The 13861-nt window shown below is 39.4% G+C and overlaps 1 protein-coding gene across 1 annotated transcript; it reads left to right on the forward strand.

Moving 5' to 3' along the window:
• The first annotated feature begins 1210 nt into the window (after nt 1-1210).
• On the forward strand, nt 1211-2125 carry LOC136783705 (uncharacterized). The gene has a single exon (XM_066743961.1). It carries the CDS (start codon nt 1211-1213, stop codon nt 2123-2125), a length of 915 nt encoding a protein of 304 aa, XP_066600058.1.
• The last annotated feature ends 11736 nt before the right edge of the window (nt 2126-13861 follow it).

The following is a 13861-nucleotide window of genomic DNA, read 5'->3' on the forward strand; positions in this document are numbered from 1 at the left end:
CACTTATTTCAAAGAAATTCAAATGAAACAATTCAATCATTTCCTGTAATATACTATCCGTAGGACGTCCTAAAATAATAGCAATGCTAACTTCCATATTTTTTAAATTACTATTAACTTGTGTAAATGAAAAAAATCTACCTAGTGCTCAAGGTTTAAGAAAATGTGAAATCAAGTTAAATGGCGGGTCTATAGTAGGAAAATAGTGGGAGGGTCTAAGATAAGTATGTGGGGAGAGAAAAGAGCCTCCGAGGGTAGGTCTAAGAAAAAAAAAATGGCAGTCCGTAAGATGCTGAGGACCCCCCTAGCGGTGTAGCTGTTCCCCGTAATTTTCATGATCGCCACCTAGTGGAGAAAATTGGAACTTTTTCCTCCACTAACTAAAATACAAAAAAAAGTTCTCTGGGTAACTGCCAGGATAACTAACCATCCGGACCCTAGGGTGATGGGAGAGGGGTAACCCTTAGGGCACTAGTGGACCCGTAGGATAACTAACCATCCAGGTCCTAGGGTCATGGGAGAGGGGGTAAGCCTTAGGGAACCATTGGACTCGTAGGATAATTAACCATCCGGGCCCTAGGCTGATGGGAGATGGGTGAGAGACTAAGAGAGGGTGAGAGGGATCTCTCTCTCTCTCTCTCTGTGAGTATACTTACTGCCTTTACTGCATGCTCTGCTTTCTTTTGCTACTTTTCTGCTGCTGTCCTGCCCTTGAGGGGCGTGTTTTGCAGAGGCTGCTGCTACTTCTCATGCGCTTTTGAATGAGACTATAGTCGTCGCATCTATAAATTCCTTCTGCTTGCTGCATGGCTTTCTAAGTCTTGGTTTTTGGCCTAACCTCTACACCCTGTGCCGGCTGAGGTGTCAGTTTTGGCGGGAAGTGTGTTCGGCAATTATCACACCTGTGCGGACTAATTGCTCTCACTGGCGCCGCCTATTGTGTCACAAGCCAACTGCGCAGCGATCTACCTTACCGGCCAGTATTGTCTTCTTGGAACATGTCTCCCACAAGTAAGTCTGGCTGTGGCAAATGCCCAGGCTGCAACAAGGAGCCTATTAAAAACTTTGTCACCTGCCATCACTGTGAGGCTCGATACACCCAAGCTGTGCTAAGGGGTTCGTTTATGGGGTGCTCCCGGCAGACGGGAGGACTGCTGGTTTCTGCCGGCCATGCAGTGGAATGGTGGAATACTTGCCGTTGACTAAAGGCATGACCTCTGGTTCCTCCACGGGGTCATCGACTGTTTGCGCCTCCAGCTCTCAACGGCCGAATATACATCGGGTGGCTGCGCAGTCTGTGGGGACCTTGAATTCATCTACCTCGCATGATGCTGCCAAGTGCCTCGCTAAGGAGAAGACTTCGCTGGAGGACATTCTTTTGGCCGTACGGGGGATTGGTGACAGTCAGAAGGACTTGACTCTCAAGGTCAACACCCTTCTTGAGCTGCCTCAGCGTATGGAGGACTGCATTGACAGGGTCAATGAACTCAGGAGGGAGCAGGATGCCTTGTCTGGACGAATTTGCCTGCTTGAGGAGCAGCATGCTCAATTGGCGGCTAGGGTGGAGTGCCTGGACAGTCGCCCACCTGGAGTTCAAAATGCTAATGCTGATGCTTCTCAAATACAGGCATTGACCAGTGCTATTAACAACATTGAAATGAAGCAGCACTCCTGTGATTTGACTGTGTCGGGTATACCGGAATCAGTGGAGTCGGACGTTGGCGATTTTTTGCGGAGACTTTTTGCAATTATGGGTCTCACCGTGGCGCTCTCGGATATGACTGGCATTAGAAGAATGCGTTCTACTCGACAGGACTCGACTGCACCTCGTCTACTCATCGTCACCTTGGCGACTGAACAATTACGGGATAGAATTATTGCGGCGAAACGTTCATTATCTGGCATTGCGGATGGGGCCTTGAGTCCGGGCATAAATGTGCGCCGAATATTTATTAATGAATTTCTTCCTCCCCGGTTACATGCTCTGCTTAGCAGTGCCAGAGCGCTGGGTCGCGAAAGGGGGTATCGTGTTTGGGCTAAGCGAGGCTCTGTGTTTGCGGGTAAGGGTGATGGCGCACGTCCTATCAGGATTGAATCTGATGCTGACCTTACTAGGCTTGCATGACGCCCACGTATGCGCTCTGCTCCCTCTATTTCTCCCCATGGCTTCTCGTCTAGTGGCCTGGTAGTCACTCATGTCAATGCTCAGTCGTTGGTTGGTCATATAGATGAGTTTCGCGACTACTTCCTTCGGCTCTCTCCTGATATTATTATGGTCTCTGAGACTTGGCTTAGGCCTGATATACCCAGTGACTGTGTCTCGCTTCCAGGATATCGGATATTGCGCAGCGATCGCGTCTTCAAACAGAGGGGGGGTGGGGTCTGTATGTTTTACCGACATTCCCTTATGGTGGAGCTCATTTCTGCCTCTGACTCCTGTGTGAGCGACTCTCGGGTCGATTATCTTTATGCGCTACTCCGCCTTCAGGGTTTCGGCGAAATTTTTCTAGGTGTAATCTATCGCCCACCTAAGGTAGCCTGGATGGCGGTTATTGAGTCGTGTCTAACGGAAGTGTGTCAGGACTTTAGCGCTAAAATTATAATGGGGGATCTCAATGCGGATTTAGCTACTTCTTCGCCTGATTCACTTTATCTTAGGCGTCTCATTGAACTTGGCTCCCTTTTTAATGTGCCGTATGAATCTACTCATTTTACAGCGAGCTCTCAATCATGGCTTGATGTATGTTTAACTAATTCATCCGACTCTGTGAGGTTCTGGTTCCAGCGATCGGTCTCTTTTCTCTCAATGCATGATCTTATTGGCATTTCTTACTTGACTGCGGCGCAGGTGCGGAAGCCTGAAAATGAATGTAAAGTCAGAAGATGGGCCAATCTTGATCCTGGTGCATTGAATGATTTTATCGCTGGTCTTCGCATTCAGGACTGTTTGCGTGATGCTGACCTGGATGCCGCGGTGCAATTCACTTCCGACAAACTACTATCCACTCTGGATACTCTTGCCCCGCGAATGACGGTACAGTGTCGCAGGCCAGCTGTCCCCTGGATTACGCCTGCCATTAGGGAGCTGATCTCTACTCGCAACAAAATGCGTCTTAAAATACGCCGCTCAGCTTGCCCCTCAGTCACTCTATGGTCGGATTTTCGTGAATTACGTGGTCGTGTTAGAAGGGAGATCTTGCGGTCCAGGGACAGATACTGTCTGGAGGTTATTGCTTCAATTGATAATCCGCGTTTACTCTGGTCCACTCTGCGTAGACTTAATATTGTCCCTGCCCGTAAATGTTCCTCACGGCCACCATTCACCCCCGACGTGCTCAACTCTTCTTTCCAGCTGGCTTTTCTCCATCCTATGCCTGCTGAATCTCCTAACAATGGACTATTGCCGGTAAATTCTAATTATGGGGAACTCATTTACGACTCGCGACCCCTGGAGGACCTCTTTTACTTTCGTTACGTAGATACGCAACAATTCTTAAAGTGTTTCAGGTTTCAGGACACTTGCGTTTCGGGTGCCGATCTGCTGCCTGGTCGCTTTCTTCGTCTTTGCTCTTCGGCTATTAGCTCGGTGGCTATTGAACTGTTTAATTGGTCTCTTACTAGCTCCTACTTTCCAGCTGCATGGAGGCGGGTTATAGTCACCCCAGTGCCGAAAAATAATGCACCGGTCACTCCAGCTGATTATCGGCCTATCTCCCTCCTCTGTGAGCTCTCTAAAGTGCTTGAGCGTATTGTGCATGCGGATATTCTGAGTTATCTCCGGCGTATTGGGTATACGGATGAAACTCAGTTCGGTTTTACGGTGGGTGGGTCTACGCAAACGGCACTTATAAAAGTCGTCGATGATGTTCGGCGTGGTATTGATGAGCGCAAATTGACTTTCTTGGTGCTTTTTGATTTTTCAAAGGCCTTCGATACGGTTGACCATTGTATCATGATGAAGAAACTCTCCGCTATCGGTTTCTCTTCTCCGGTATTGCAATGGATTGAGTCTTATCTCAATGGTCGTGTACAGGCGGTTCGTATAGGTGACTCTCTCTCGAGCTGGCAGCAGGTCCCTGCTGGGGTGCCGCAGGGCTCCATTCTTGGCCCTCTCCTCTTTCTCCTCTATACTGCTGATGTTGCTTCAGTTTTTCGGCACTGTTCCCTTGTCCGGTATGCGGATGATGTTCAGGCCTATGCTCACTCTCTTCCTGATCCTACATCTATAGCTAATTGTGTGGAGGAAATCAATGGGGATATTGAGAGGTTTGTTGCCTGGGCAGGGACGAATAAACTGAGGCTTAATCCAACTAAGACGCATCTTATTATCTTTGGATCAGGAACCTACATCAATGCTCTGAAACTGGATCTTCTTCCGCCTGTTCTTGTAAATGGTGTTACTGTTGGACCCTCTCAGTCCGTGAAGAGTCTGGGTGTCGTTCTTACGCCGGCACTGAACTGGCGTGATACTGTCACAGCTACGTGTGCCAAAATCTATAAAAGCTTGTACCAATTGCGTGCAGGCAGGGATGGTCTCTCTCTACAGCTTCGTTACAACTTGGTTTCCTCACTTATTTTTCCCTTAGTTGATTACTGTTCAGCTTTGCTCACAGATATCACGGGTGAAGAGAATTGTAGGCTGGACAGGGCCGTTAATGCTTGCGTTCGATATGTTTATGGTGCGCGGCGCTCTGAGCACATCACACCTTATTATAGGAAAGCGGGGTGGATGCGTGTGGGTGTTCGTCGCCAGTACTTTATTGGCCTTTTGATGTACAAGGCTGTCATTGGGCGTGAGCCACTGTACCTTGCCCGGCAGATAAAATTTGTTGGGCAGAATATCTTACGTACTGCCCCCATCCGTGGCAGACACAAGCTTGACCTAGTGCCCCCTTGTTGTCGCACTTCTAGGTATCAAAAGTCCTTTATTGTATCGGGGGTTTATCTTTGGAATTCCCTGCCTGGTTCGGTGCGTGAATCGGGCTCAATGACTGCTTTTAAGCGTGCGTTGCGTGAGCATCTCATGAGTGACTCACTTTGACTGATTTGTAGCGGTTTATTTATTTATTTGCTTCTTCTAGTCGTCTTTTCAATATCTATTTTTGTTCATATTATATTTTATATCTTTTTGTTTGAGAGAGCGGGTATTGCGCACACAACGGGTTCTCTTTCGTTGATACTGTACGCGGTGTTAAGTTTGTCATTATCTTTATGTTTTGTACCACTTTATATAAGGAGTTTCTGCTCCAGTATAATAATAAATCTATCTATCTATCTATCTATCTCTCTCTCTCCCCACAGCCAAAGCATTTCCTCCGCACACACGCACCCTCCTCATCATCCCAATGAACCCTAGCTCTTAAGAACACACTTCCCCCGCACACCCGCACTCCCCTCACCACCGTGTCACAGGAACCCCCTAGCTACCACTACTAACGTCATCCATTGCTCAGCCATAATTTAAGGATGAGATTCACTGGATGAAATTCTGTAAAATTGAGTTAATAACTGTTGATAGTTTTCCTCTGTTACCTATATGCTAGTATTCTAGGCCAAAAGCAGTATACTGGTCATTGGTATGGATGAAAAATTGCACGTTTATTCTCAATTGAAACTCAGTCCAAAAATTAATGGTTTCTACTCCATTTTGCAGCACCAGAAATCCGACCAGCTTCAACAGTGTATAGAAATTAACGAAACGAACACATCTGAGGACTCTGTCACAGGAAATGTTATAAGGATAGAACATAAAGTGAATAAATTTGGGAAAATGAAAGCAGTATATCTAAAATAGAGGCTTCCATTGCATTAATTTGTGTATTTTCTAGTTTATGTTGATGAAAAGAAAATACAAATGGCACTATTTTGCTTGAAAAAAACCCTGATTCATAGCTGATATTGGGAGTAACAGTTAAGAAAAAGGGATGAGTTTCTAAGCAAATCCTTAAAAGTGAAGGGCTTGTAGATGATTTTCGGTATATAATTTTGGAATTAAAAATCACATACTTGATGAAAATTATAATAAAATCATGTAGATGTGTAAATATAAAAGGAATTCATGATTTCAATATTTCACATGTAATAGAGCATACGATGTGTAACTTCAGGAAACTGAAAGCAGTATACCTAAAAATCATAGGATTCCATTGCATTAACTGGTATATATTTTACAGCTTATATTAATGAAAAGAATATATAAATTTCACTAGTTTATCAGGGTAAGAGCCATAATGGAAAGGTGATAGTGATAGCAACAACTAAGGAAAAGGTGGATTTAAAGGTAAATATAGAAATAAATTTTTGAAAGCGAAAGGCTTTAAGGTAATTTTGGTTATAAGATGTTGAAAATATAATTCAAACAGTCATTGAATCCTATGTTAAATGCATCTAAAAATGTAATTATGATAAGAACTCATCATTGTAGTATTTTGTATTTTATTTATTAGATTAATAAATTAATATCTCCAATTGAAGCGTTACATTATGGAACGATGACAACATTGGAAAATGTTTTGTAAGATTGAATAAGTTAAAACAATTTTTTAGTTTTAATTCCTATATTCTTACAAAACGTTATAAGATCCCACAAAAAACAAGCTTCGCTTGTAAGAAAAGGACGGCAAGTACATAAGTCGTATCTAGCATGATTAATATATAATAATATAAAATAGTTTAATTAAAAAAAATAGTGAAATCCAAATGTTAGGCAAGTATAAATTTTTACCATGGCGAAAATTGAAATCTGGAAAAAAGTAAATAGCAATACAAAAATTACTTGCCGGGCCCGTAATATTCATGTGTATGTCGTTATCTTGCTATATAAGCGTTGGTTCTCGTAAGTTATAAATGTGGCTATTTAATACGACTGCATACAACGGGCCCGGCAAGTAATTTTTGTATTGCTATTTACTTTTTTCCAAATTTCAATTTTCGCCATGGTAAAAATTTATACTTGCCTAACATTTGGATTTCATTATTTTATTTAATTAAAATATTTTATATTATTATATATTAATCATGCTAGATACGACTTATGTACTTGCCGTCCTTTTTTTACAAGCGAAGCTTGTTTTTTGTGGTAGAAAATTCTTGAGAAAATTCAGGCATGCTCCAATTTGATGACCAAATGAAATAAAGGCATTTCCAGAGATGCACAAGAACTGTGAGAGCAGGCAGAAAATCCGAAAATCTGTATCTTCGCGTTTTCCCTCCTTTAGGCCAGTGCTGCTTAGCGAAGGACAAATGGAAAAATTTTGAAAAAATTCATGAACGTTCGCAATTAAAGCCCAATCAATATGAAAGCATTTCCAGAGCGGCACAAGATCTGTGAGAGGAGATAGAAAATCCGTAAGTCCGTATTTTTGCGTGAGGCACTGGAAATGATCTTATTATAAAAGGACAATAAAAGAGAAGATTCCTCAATTTTTTCAAGAAATTTCTATGTGTCCTTCACTAAGCAGCACTGACCTAAAGGAGGAAAAACGCGAAATTGCGTTTTCATTTGTCTGATTCGTATTATCTGTTTCTACTGAAAAAGATATGACTATTATTCGCTTATGTATTTGTTTAACAATTGAACTGCGCGGGGGGAATGAGGAAATTCGGGGTACAATTTTGGAAAGAATAAAGTCATCGGTCGCTAGTTTCGGCCGCCAATTTCAGCATGCCATTCTTCATCTGTATCTCTGCCTTCAATGTTAAAAAAATCTAATAAGGGAGTCGCGCTCCCTAACGAAATACATACTGGTCTATGCAGAATTTAATAGGCTACAAGACTGTATGATTTAAAAAAATGAAAAAAATTTCCTGCTAACTGGAAAACTTAGCCAAAAGTGCAAAAACATAATTTTTCATTTGTATCTCTTCTTTCAATGTTAGAAAAGTATAATAAAGAGGACGAGCAATCCCTCACGAAAGTAACACCATTGTCTTTAGAATGTTATAGACTTGAAGTCGGTATGGTTGAAAACAATTAAAAAAGTTTCCTGCTGCTTGAAAATTGCAGCAGAAACATAAGATTCGTCGGTTATTCTGGGGGTATCTTACAGATGTCCCGTTTAATCGTTAAAAAACCAGATTAAGGGGTTTGCGCTTCCTTAAAATTTTGGTACTGTCTTTTACAGAATTTAATTAGCTAGAAATTCATAAGAAATAAGACTGTATATATGCAAAAAATTTAACAAAATTCCTGCTAACTGAAAATCTTACGCAAAAGTCCAAAAGCATGATTTTTCATCTCTTTCTATTCTTTCAATCTTAAACAAATGTAATAAGGGAGTCGCGATCACTAATGAAATTCACACTGGTCTATGCAGAATTTAACAGGCTAGAAGACTGTATGGTTTAAAAGAATTAAAAAAATTTTCTGCTACTGGAAAGCTTCAGCAGAAAGTTGCGGACGCAAGCTCAAAAACGCTTCTCATACTTAATTTTGCCGAAAAAATTAATATTTCGAGATTGAAATGGCGCAGAAGCTTAAATTAATTGAAAAAGAAAACATTCATTTGATTTTCATTAAAAAAAACTACTTAGTTCACTTTTTTTTACGGTCAAAAAGTTGTCATCAGCGAGTCATTCACGACTATTATCAAATAGCAGGAAAATTTTTTTTTTTCATCCCAACAGTCTTTTAGCTTATAAAATTCTGAAGAGAATTATGCTACTTTCGTGAGGGAGTGCGTCCTCTTTATTATACTTTTCTAACATAGAAAGAAGAGATACAAATGAAAAATTATGTTCTTGCACTTTTGGCTAAGTTTTCCAGTCAGCAAGAAATTTTTTTCATTTTTTTAAATCATACAGTCTTGTAGCCTATTAAATTCTGCATAGACCAGTATGTATTTCGTTAGAGAGCGCGACTCCCTTATTAAATTTTTTTAACATTGAAGCAGACATAAAGAAGAAAAATTATGTTTCTGGACTTTTGACTAAGTATTTCGGTTAGCAGGAAAGTTTTTTAATTTTTTTCAATCAAGCTGTCTCTCAACTTAGGAAATTCTGAAAAGAATGGTAGCAGTTTCGTGAGGGATCGCGCCATTCTTAATGTTGTATTTTGACAATGAACATAGAACTCTTGAATCGCAAAATCACGTTTTCAACCTGTCGGCTAAGTTTGAAAATGTGTTTATGTGATGCACAAAGTCCTATCTTCATTGTTGAAATAAGATATTAAGGAGGACGCGATCCTTCACGAAAGTACCACCGTTCTCTTCAGAATTTCATAAGCTAAAAGACGGTATTGTTGAAAAAAATTTTTTAAATTTCCTGTTAACTGAAAAACTTAGCCAAACGTCCAAGCACATGTTTTTCATCTGTATCTCTTCTTTCAATCTAAAAAAATGTATTAAGGGAGTCGCGCTCCCTAACGAAATACATACTGCTCTATGCAGAATTTAATAGGCTACAAGACTGTATGATTTAAAAAAATTAAAAAAATTTCCTGCTACTTAAACAGTTTAACCGAAGGTTGAAAAACATCTATTTTCTCCTGTATCTCTGATTTCTATGTTAAAAAAGTATAATAAAAAGGACGCGATCACTCAAGAAAGTAGCATCATTCTCTTCAGAATTTTATAAGGTAAAAGACTGTATGGATGAAAAAAATTTAAAAAATTTCCAGCTATTTGATAATAGTCGTGAATGACTCGCTGATGACATCTTTTCATGACTGTAAAAAAAAGTGAACTAAGTCGTTTTTTTTAATGAATATCAAATGAATGTGTTCTTTTTCGATTAATTCAAGCTTCTGCGCCATTTAAATTTCGAAATATTACGTTTTTCGGCAAAATTAAGTATGTGTGAGCAGCGGTTCTCAACTTGCGTCCATAACTTTCTGCTGAAACTTTCTGCTATCTTCAGCGCCATAAACATTTTTCACAACCAAACTATAAGTTAGAGGGGTCTTATTCTTGTTTTACCTAAAAATATGTTAAATGAGGAACACGCTAAATTAATTTCAGATTTTTCCAATCAAAAATTTGCCTGTACGACCGTTAACATAATACACTGCTTTATCCTTTCTCTCATTCCCTCCCAGGCAATTGACGCACGGCAGACGTGTATCTGTTTCTCGACTAGCCTATGGGAGGGGAAAGAAGGGAGTGCAGAACAGCGTTTTATGATTTCGACTCGTGCAGCCTATATTTTGTTTGGAAAAATCTGAAAATAATTTAGCATATTCCTCATGTAATATACTTTCAGGTATAGCAAGAGAGAAATCGCTGGGATCAATAATTTGGCTGTGAAAAATGATTAAATGTTACACAGTGTTTGATTGGAGAAGGACGAACGTAATGCTTCGTGTTTCGCTCTATTTCCTGCTAAAAAATTCAAAAATAATGAAGAATGTAAAGATGTACTAGAAAGTAGATATTATTTCCTACATTTACGCTCAAAAAATCATGTATTTATCAATTTTTAGAGATCAGCTATTGTTGGAAAGAGAGTGATGCGTGCCGTAGTACCTCTGTCCTTCTTCAATCAACTCTCTGTTACATTCAAACATTTTTCACATCCAAACTATTAATCCCAGCGACTTCTTTCTTATTTTAGTCGAAAATATGGTAAATGAGGAACACGCCAAATTAATTTCAGATTTTTCCAATCAAAAATGTGCCTGTACAAGACGAAAACATAAAACGCTGCTCTGCACTCCCTTCTTTCCCCTTCCTACAGGCTAGTCGAAAAGCAAAATCACGCCCACCGTGCGTCGCCTGCCTGGGAGGGAAAGAGAGAAGAAATGAAAGCAGTATGTTATTTTTATCGGTCGTACATGCTCATTTTTAGTAGGAAAAATCTGAAAAAATTGTTACATGTTCCTCGTTTACGTTACTTTCAGGTAAAACAAGAAAGAAGTCGCTGGGATTAATAGTTTGACTGTGAAAATTGATAGAATGTAACAGAGAGTTGATTGAAGAAGGACAGACGAACTACGGCACGCGTCACTCTCTTTCCGACAACAGCTGATCTATGAAAATTGATAAATACATGATTTTTTGAGCGTATAAATGTAGGAAATAACATCTACTTTCTAGGACATCTTTATATTCTTAATTATTTTTGAATTTTTGAGCTGGAAATAGAGCGAAACATGAAGCATTATGTTCATCCTTCTTCAATCAACACTGTGTAACTTTTAATCATTTGTCACAGCCAAACTATTGATCCCAGCGATTTCTCTCTTCCTATACCTGAAAGTATATTAAATGAGGAACACGCTAAATTAATTTAAGATTTTTCCAATCAAAAGTGTGCTTGCAAGAGTCAAAATTATAAAACGCTACTCGGCACTCCCTCCTTTCCTCTCCCACAGGCCGGTTGAGAAGCAGATTCACGTCTGCCGTGCGTCGCCTGCCTGGGAGGGAAAGAGAGAAAAGATGAAAACAGTGTGTTATGTTATCGGTCGTACAATCTCATTTTTAGTTTGAAAAATCTGAAAAAATTTTTACATGTTCCTCATTTTCCATACTTTCAAGTAAAACAAGAATGAGATCCCTATGATTTATAGTTTGCCTGTGAAAAACGTTTAAATGTTACACAGAGTTGATTGAAGAAGGACAGAAACAAGTCTAACGGAATCTTTCTGCATAAACACCTTGACCTAATGCCCATTTCATACTTGCAATGTTTCATTATTTTTAGTGCCCTCTCATTCTTTTTCTCATTATAATACTCGCTCTCTCTCTCTCTCTCTCTGTCTCTCTCTCTCACCCTCCACCTATCAAATGGTCCTCCTTTCAACTATTCTTGTACCCCATCCCTTTACTACCTACCCAGTCTTCCCATAGAGCACCTAGTGACTTAAAGACATCTTTTAGGTGTCTTTTAGTCAATTGGATGACTAAAAGATGTCTATAAGACAACTTTTAGTCAAGTGTGCTGTATGGGTTGTGTCAAATTCTACCTTGTTCACCATTTCTCTCTCTCCTTTGTAAGCCCTTCCCCTCTATTATCCATGTTCACTTGTCAATACCGTAACTGGACAAATATATAGCAAAATCTCTATTGTACATAAAGATTGAAAAAAGGATCATGGAAGAATCTTTATGTACAATAGAGATTTTGCTATATATTTGTCCAGTTATGGTAGTAATAGTTGAACATGGATAATAGGGGGGAAGGGCTTACAAAGGAGAGAGAGAGAGAAATAGTGAACATCCTAGAATTTGATACAAGACTGGCTGCGTAGTAATTAGATGGGGTACACGAAAAGTTGGAAAGGAGACCTTTTGACAGGTGGAGGGTGAGTGAGAGAGAGAGAGCGAGTATTTCAGTGAGTAAAAGATTGGAAGGGCACTGAAAAAGGTGAAACATTATAGGTATGAAATAAGGAGAAGGTATAGCTGATGACAGAAGAGCTACTGTCATGGAAAAATATATTAAAATTAGAGGAAAAGATAGAGAGAAATGAAAACATAAAGAAAAAATGGATTAATTACTCACCTATTACACCAATCTAACCAGGAACCACTAAATAGAACAATTCACTCACAAAATCAATTTTGAAATAAAACTGCACACTGCACTGTGAAAGACTTTTAAATCATGTCTACGTCACGCACGCATACCACACAATTGAAGTTGTCACCACTGTAGTCATTATAGGGAAATCGCGAATTATGGGTAACCGATGAACGCCCCCTCCTACCTGCGGTGGAGAGCATTCTTAGGACTTAGTTCCGTTTGAATCACACTAATGAGAGGATCGTGTGCAATCGAGTCCATCAATGTCGGAAGTAAGTGCAAAGAAAATGGTAAGTGTTCTTTATAATTCTTATTCCGCGAGTGAAGTAGCTGAAAATAAAAACCTGAAAAGAAGAAGAAAATGTTATAAAATATATTCAGTGTTTCATATATTTCTGTCCTTTTTACAACTTCTTATATCTAATTTTTGTAAACTTGTAATAAGTATGCAAAGAATAGATATAAGAAGCTGTACAAAAGTCAGAATGAAACAATGAACATATTTTACACAAAGCCGAAATCAGACCATACTTTTTTTCGTGCTGGATTGCTTGATGAATTAAAATGTTGTTTACTAATTGTTTATTGTTGTGGTTCGATCGCAGATTCACGACAAACTTAAGAAATTTTGGTATAATAAAGATTTATTATGAATTATTACAATGTCTCTTTCTATACAATTCGTTATCCAAGAGCTATGAGCTAGTTAATAGTGTACTTAAGAGGCAAAGGATTGCCTAGAGAAGTCTAAGAGGTAGGAGGACTAAAGGTCCTAAAAGATTCGACTGGTTCCTCTTAGCTGCAGACTCGAACTGATTTTTGGGGCTGCACGTTTGGGGCTCTTACCCTCAAAGCACAGCGTCAAATATTACCTTATATGGTAACATTTGCGGGTCCCAATGGTCAAATGCGTCATTGTTCTAAAACATTCGACTGCCGTCGAAGTGCATTTGCCACGTGTCGGGACTTAGCCTTGGCGACAGTGTGAACGAGCTGCGTCTGGCGCTTCGTATTACACTTAGGAATTTGTCGCTTTTAGGAGTATTTCTCCTTTACAATGAGGCTATTGATATTTTAATATAATTATGGTAGATATAGATTTATTAATTATGTCTTCAAATGATAATAATATTAATTATATAATGCTTATTGTAGCAATGAGTTATGTATGTTTATTCTATGTACATAACATTATAATAATGCAAATATCCAATCAGCAGTCACCATTCTAAATTCAGCAAGCAATTCAGTACGAGAAAAAGCATCGTCCGATTTCGGATTTAGTTATATTAATTATTAAAATTTTATATCCATGTAATGGCAATAATATGTATAAACTTCAAAGAGTCGCAAATGTGGTTTCAGTTACGCTGTGAATGTAAACAATATCTAACATAAT

The sequence above is a fragment of the Prorops nasuta genome, unplaced genomic scaffold (genome assembly GCF_024137725.1).
Source record: "Prorops nasuta isolate Cenicafe-Biocafe unplaced genomic scaffold, Cenicafe_Pnas_1.2 PNAS00035, whole genome shotgun sequence".
Lineage (NCBI taxonomy): Eukaryota > Metazoa > Arthropoda > Insecta > Hymenoptera > Bethylidae > Prorops > Prorops nasuta.

What these genes read in the sequence shown, in the direction of transcription:
- LOC136783705 (XM_066743961.1), top strand. Translation starts at nt 1,211, where the DNA reads ATGACCTCTGGTTCCTCCACGGGGTCATCGACTGTTTGCGCCTCCAGC.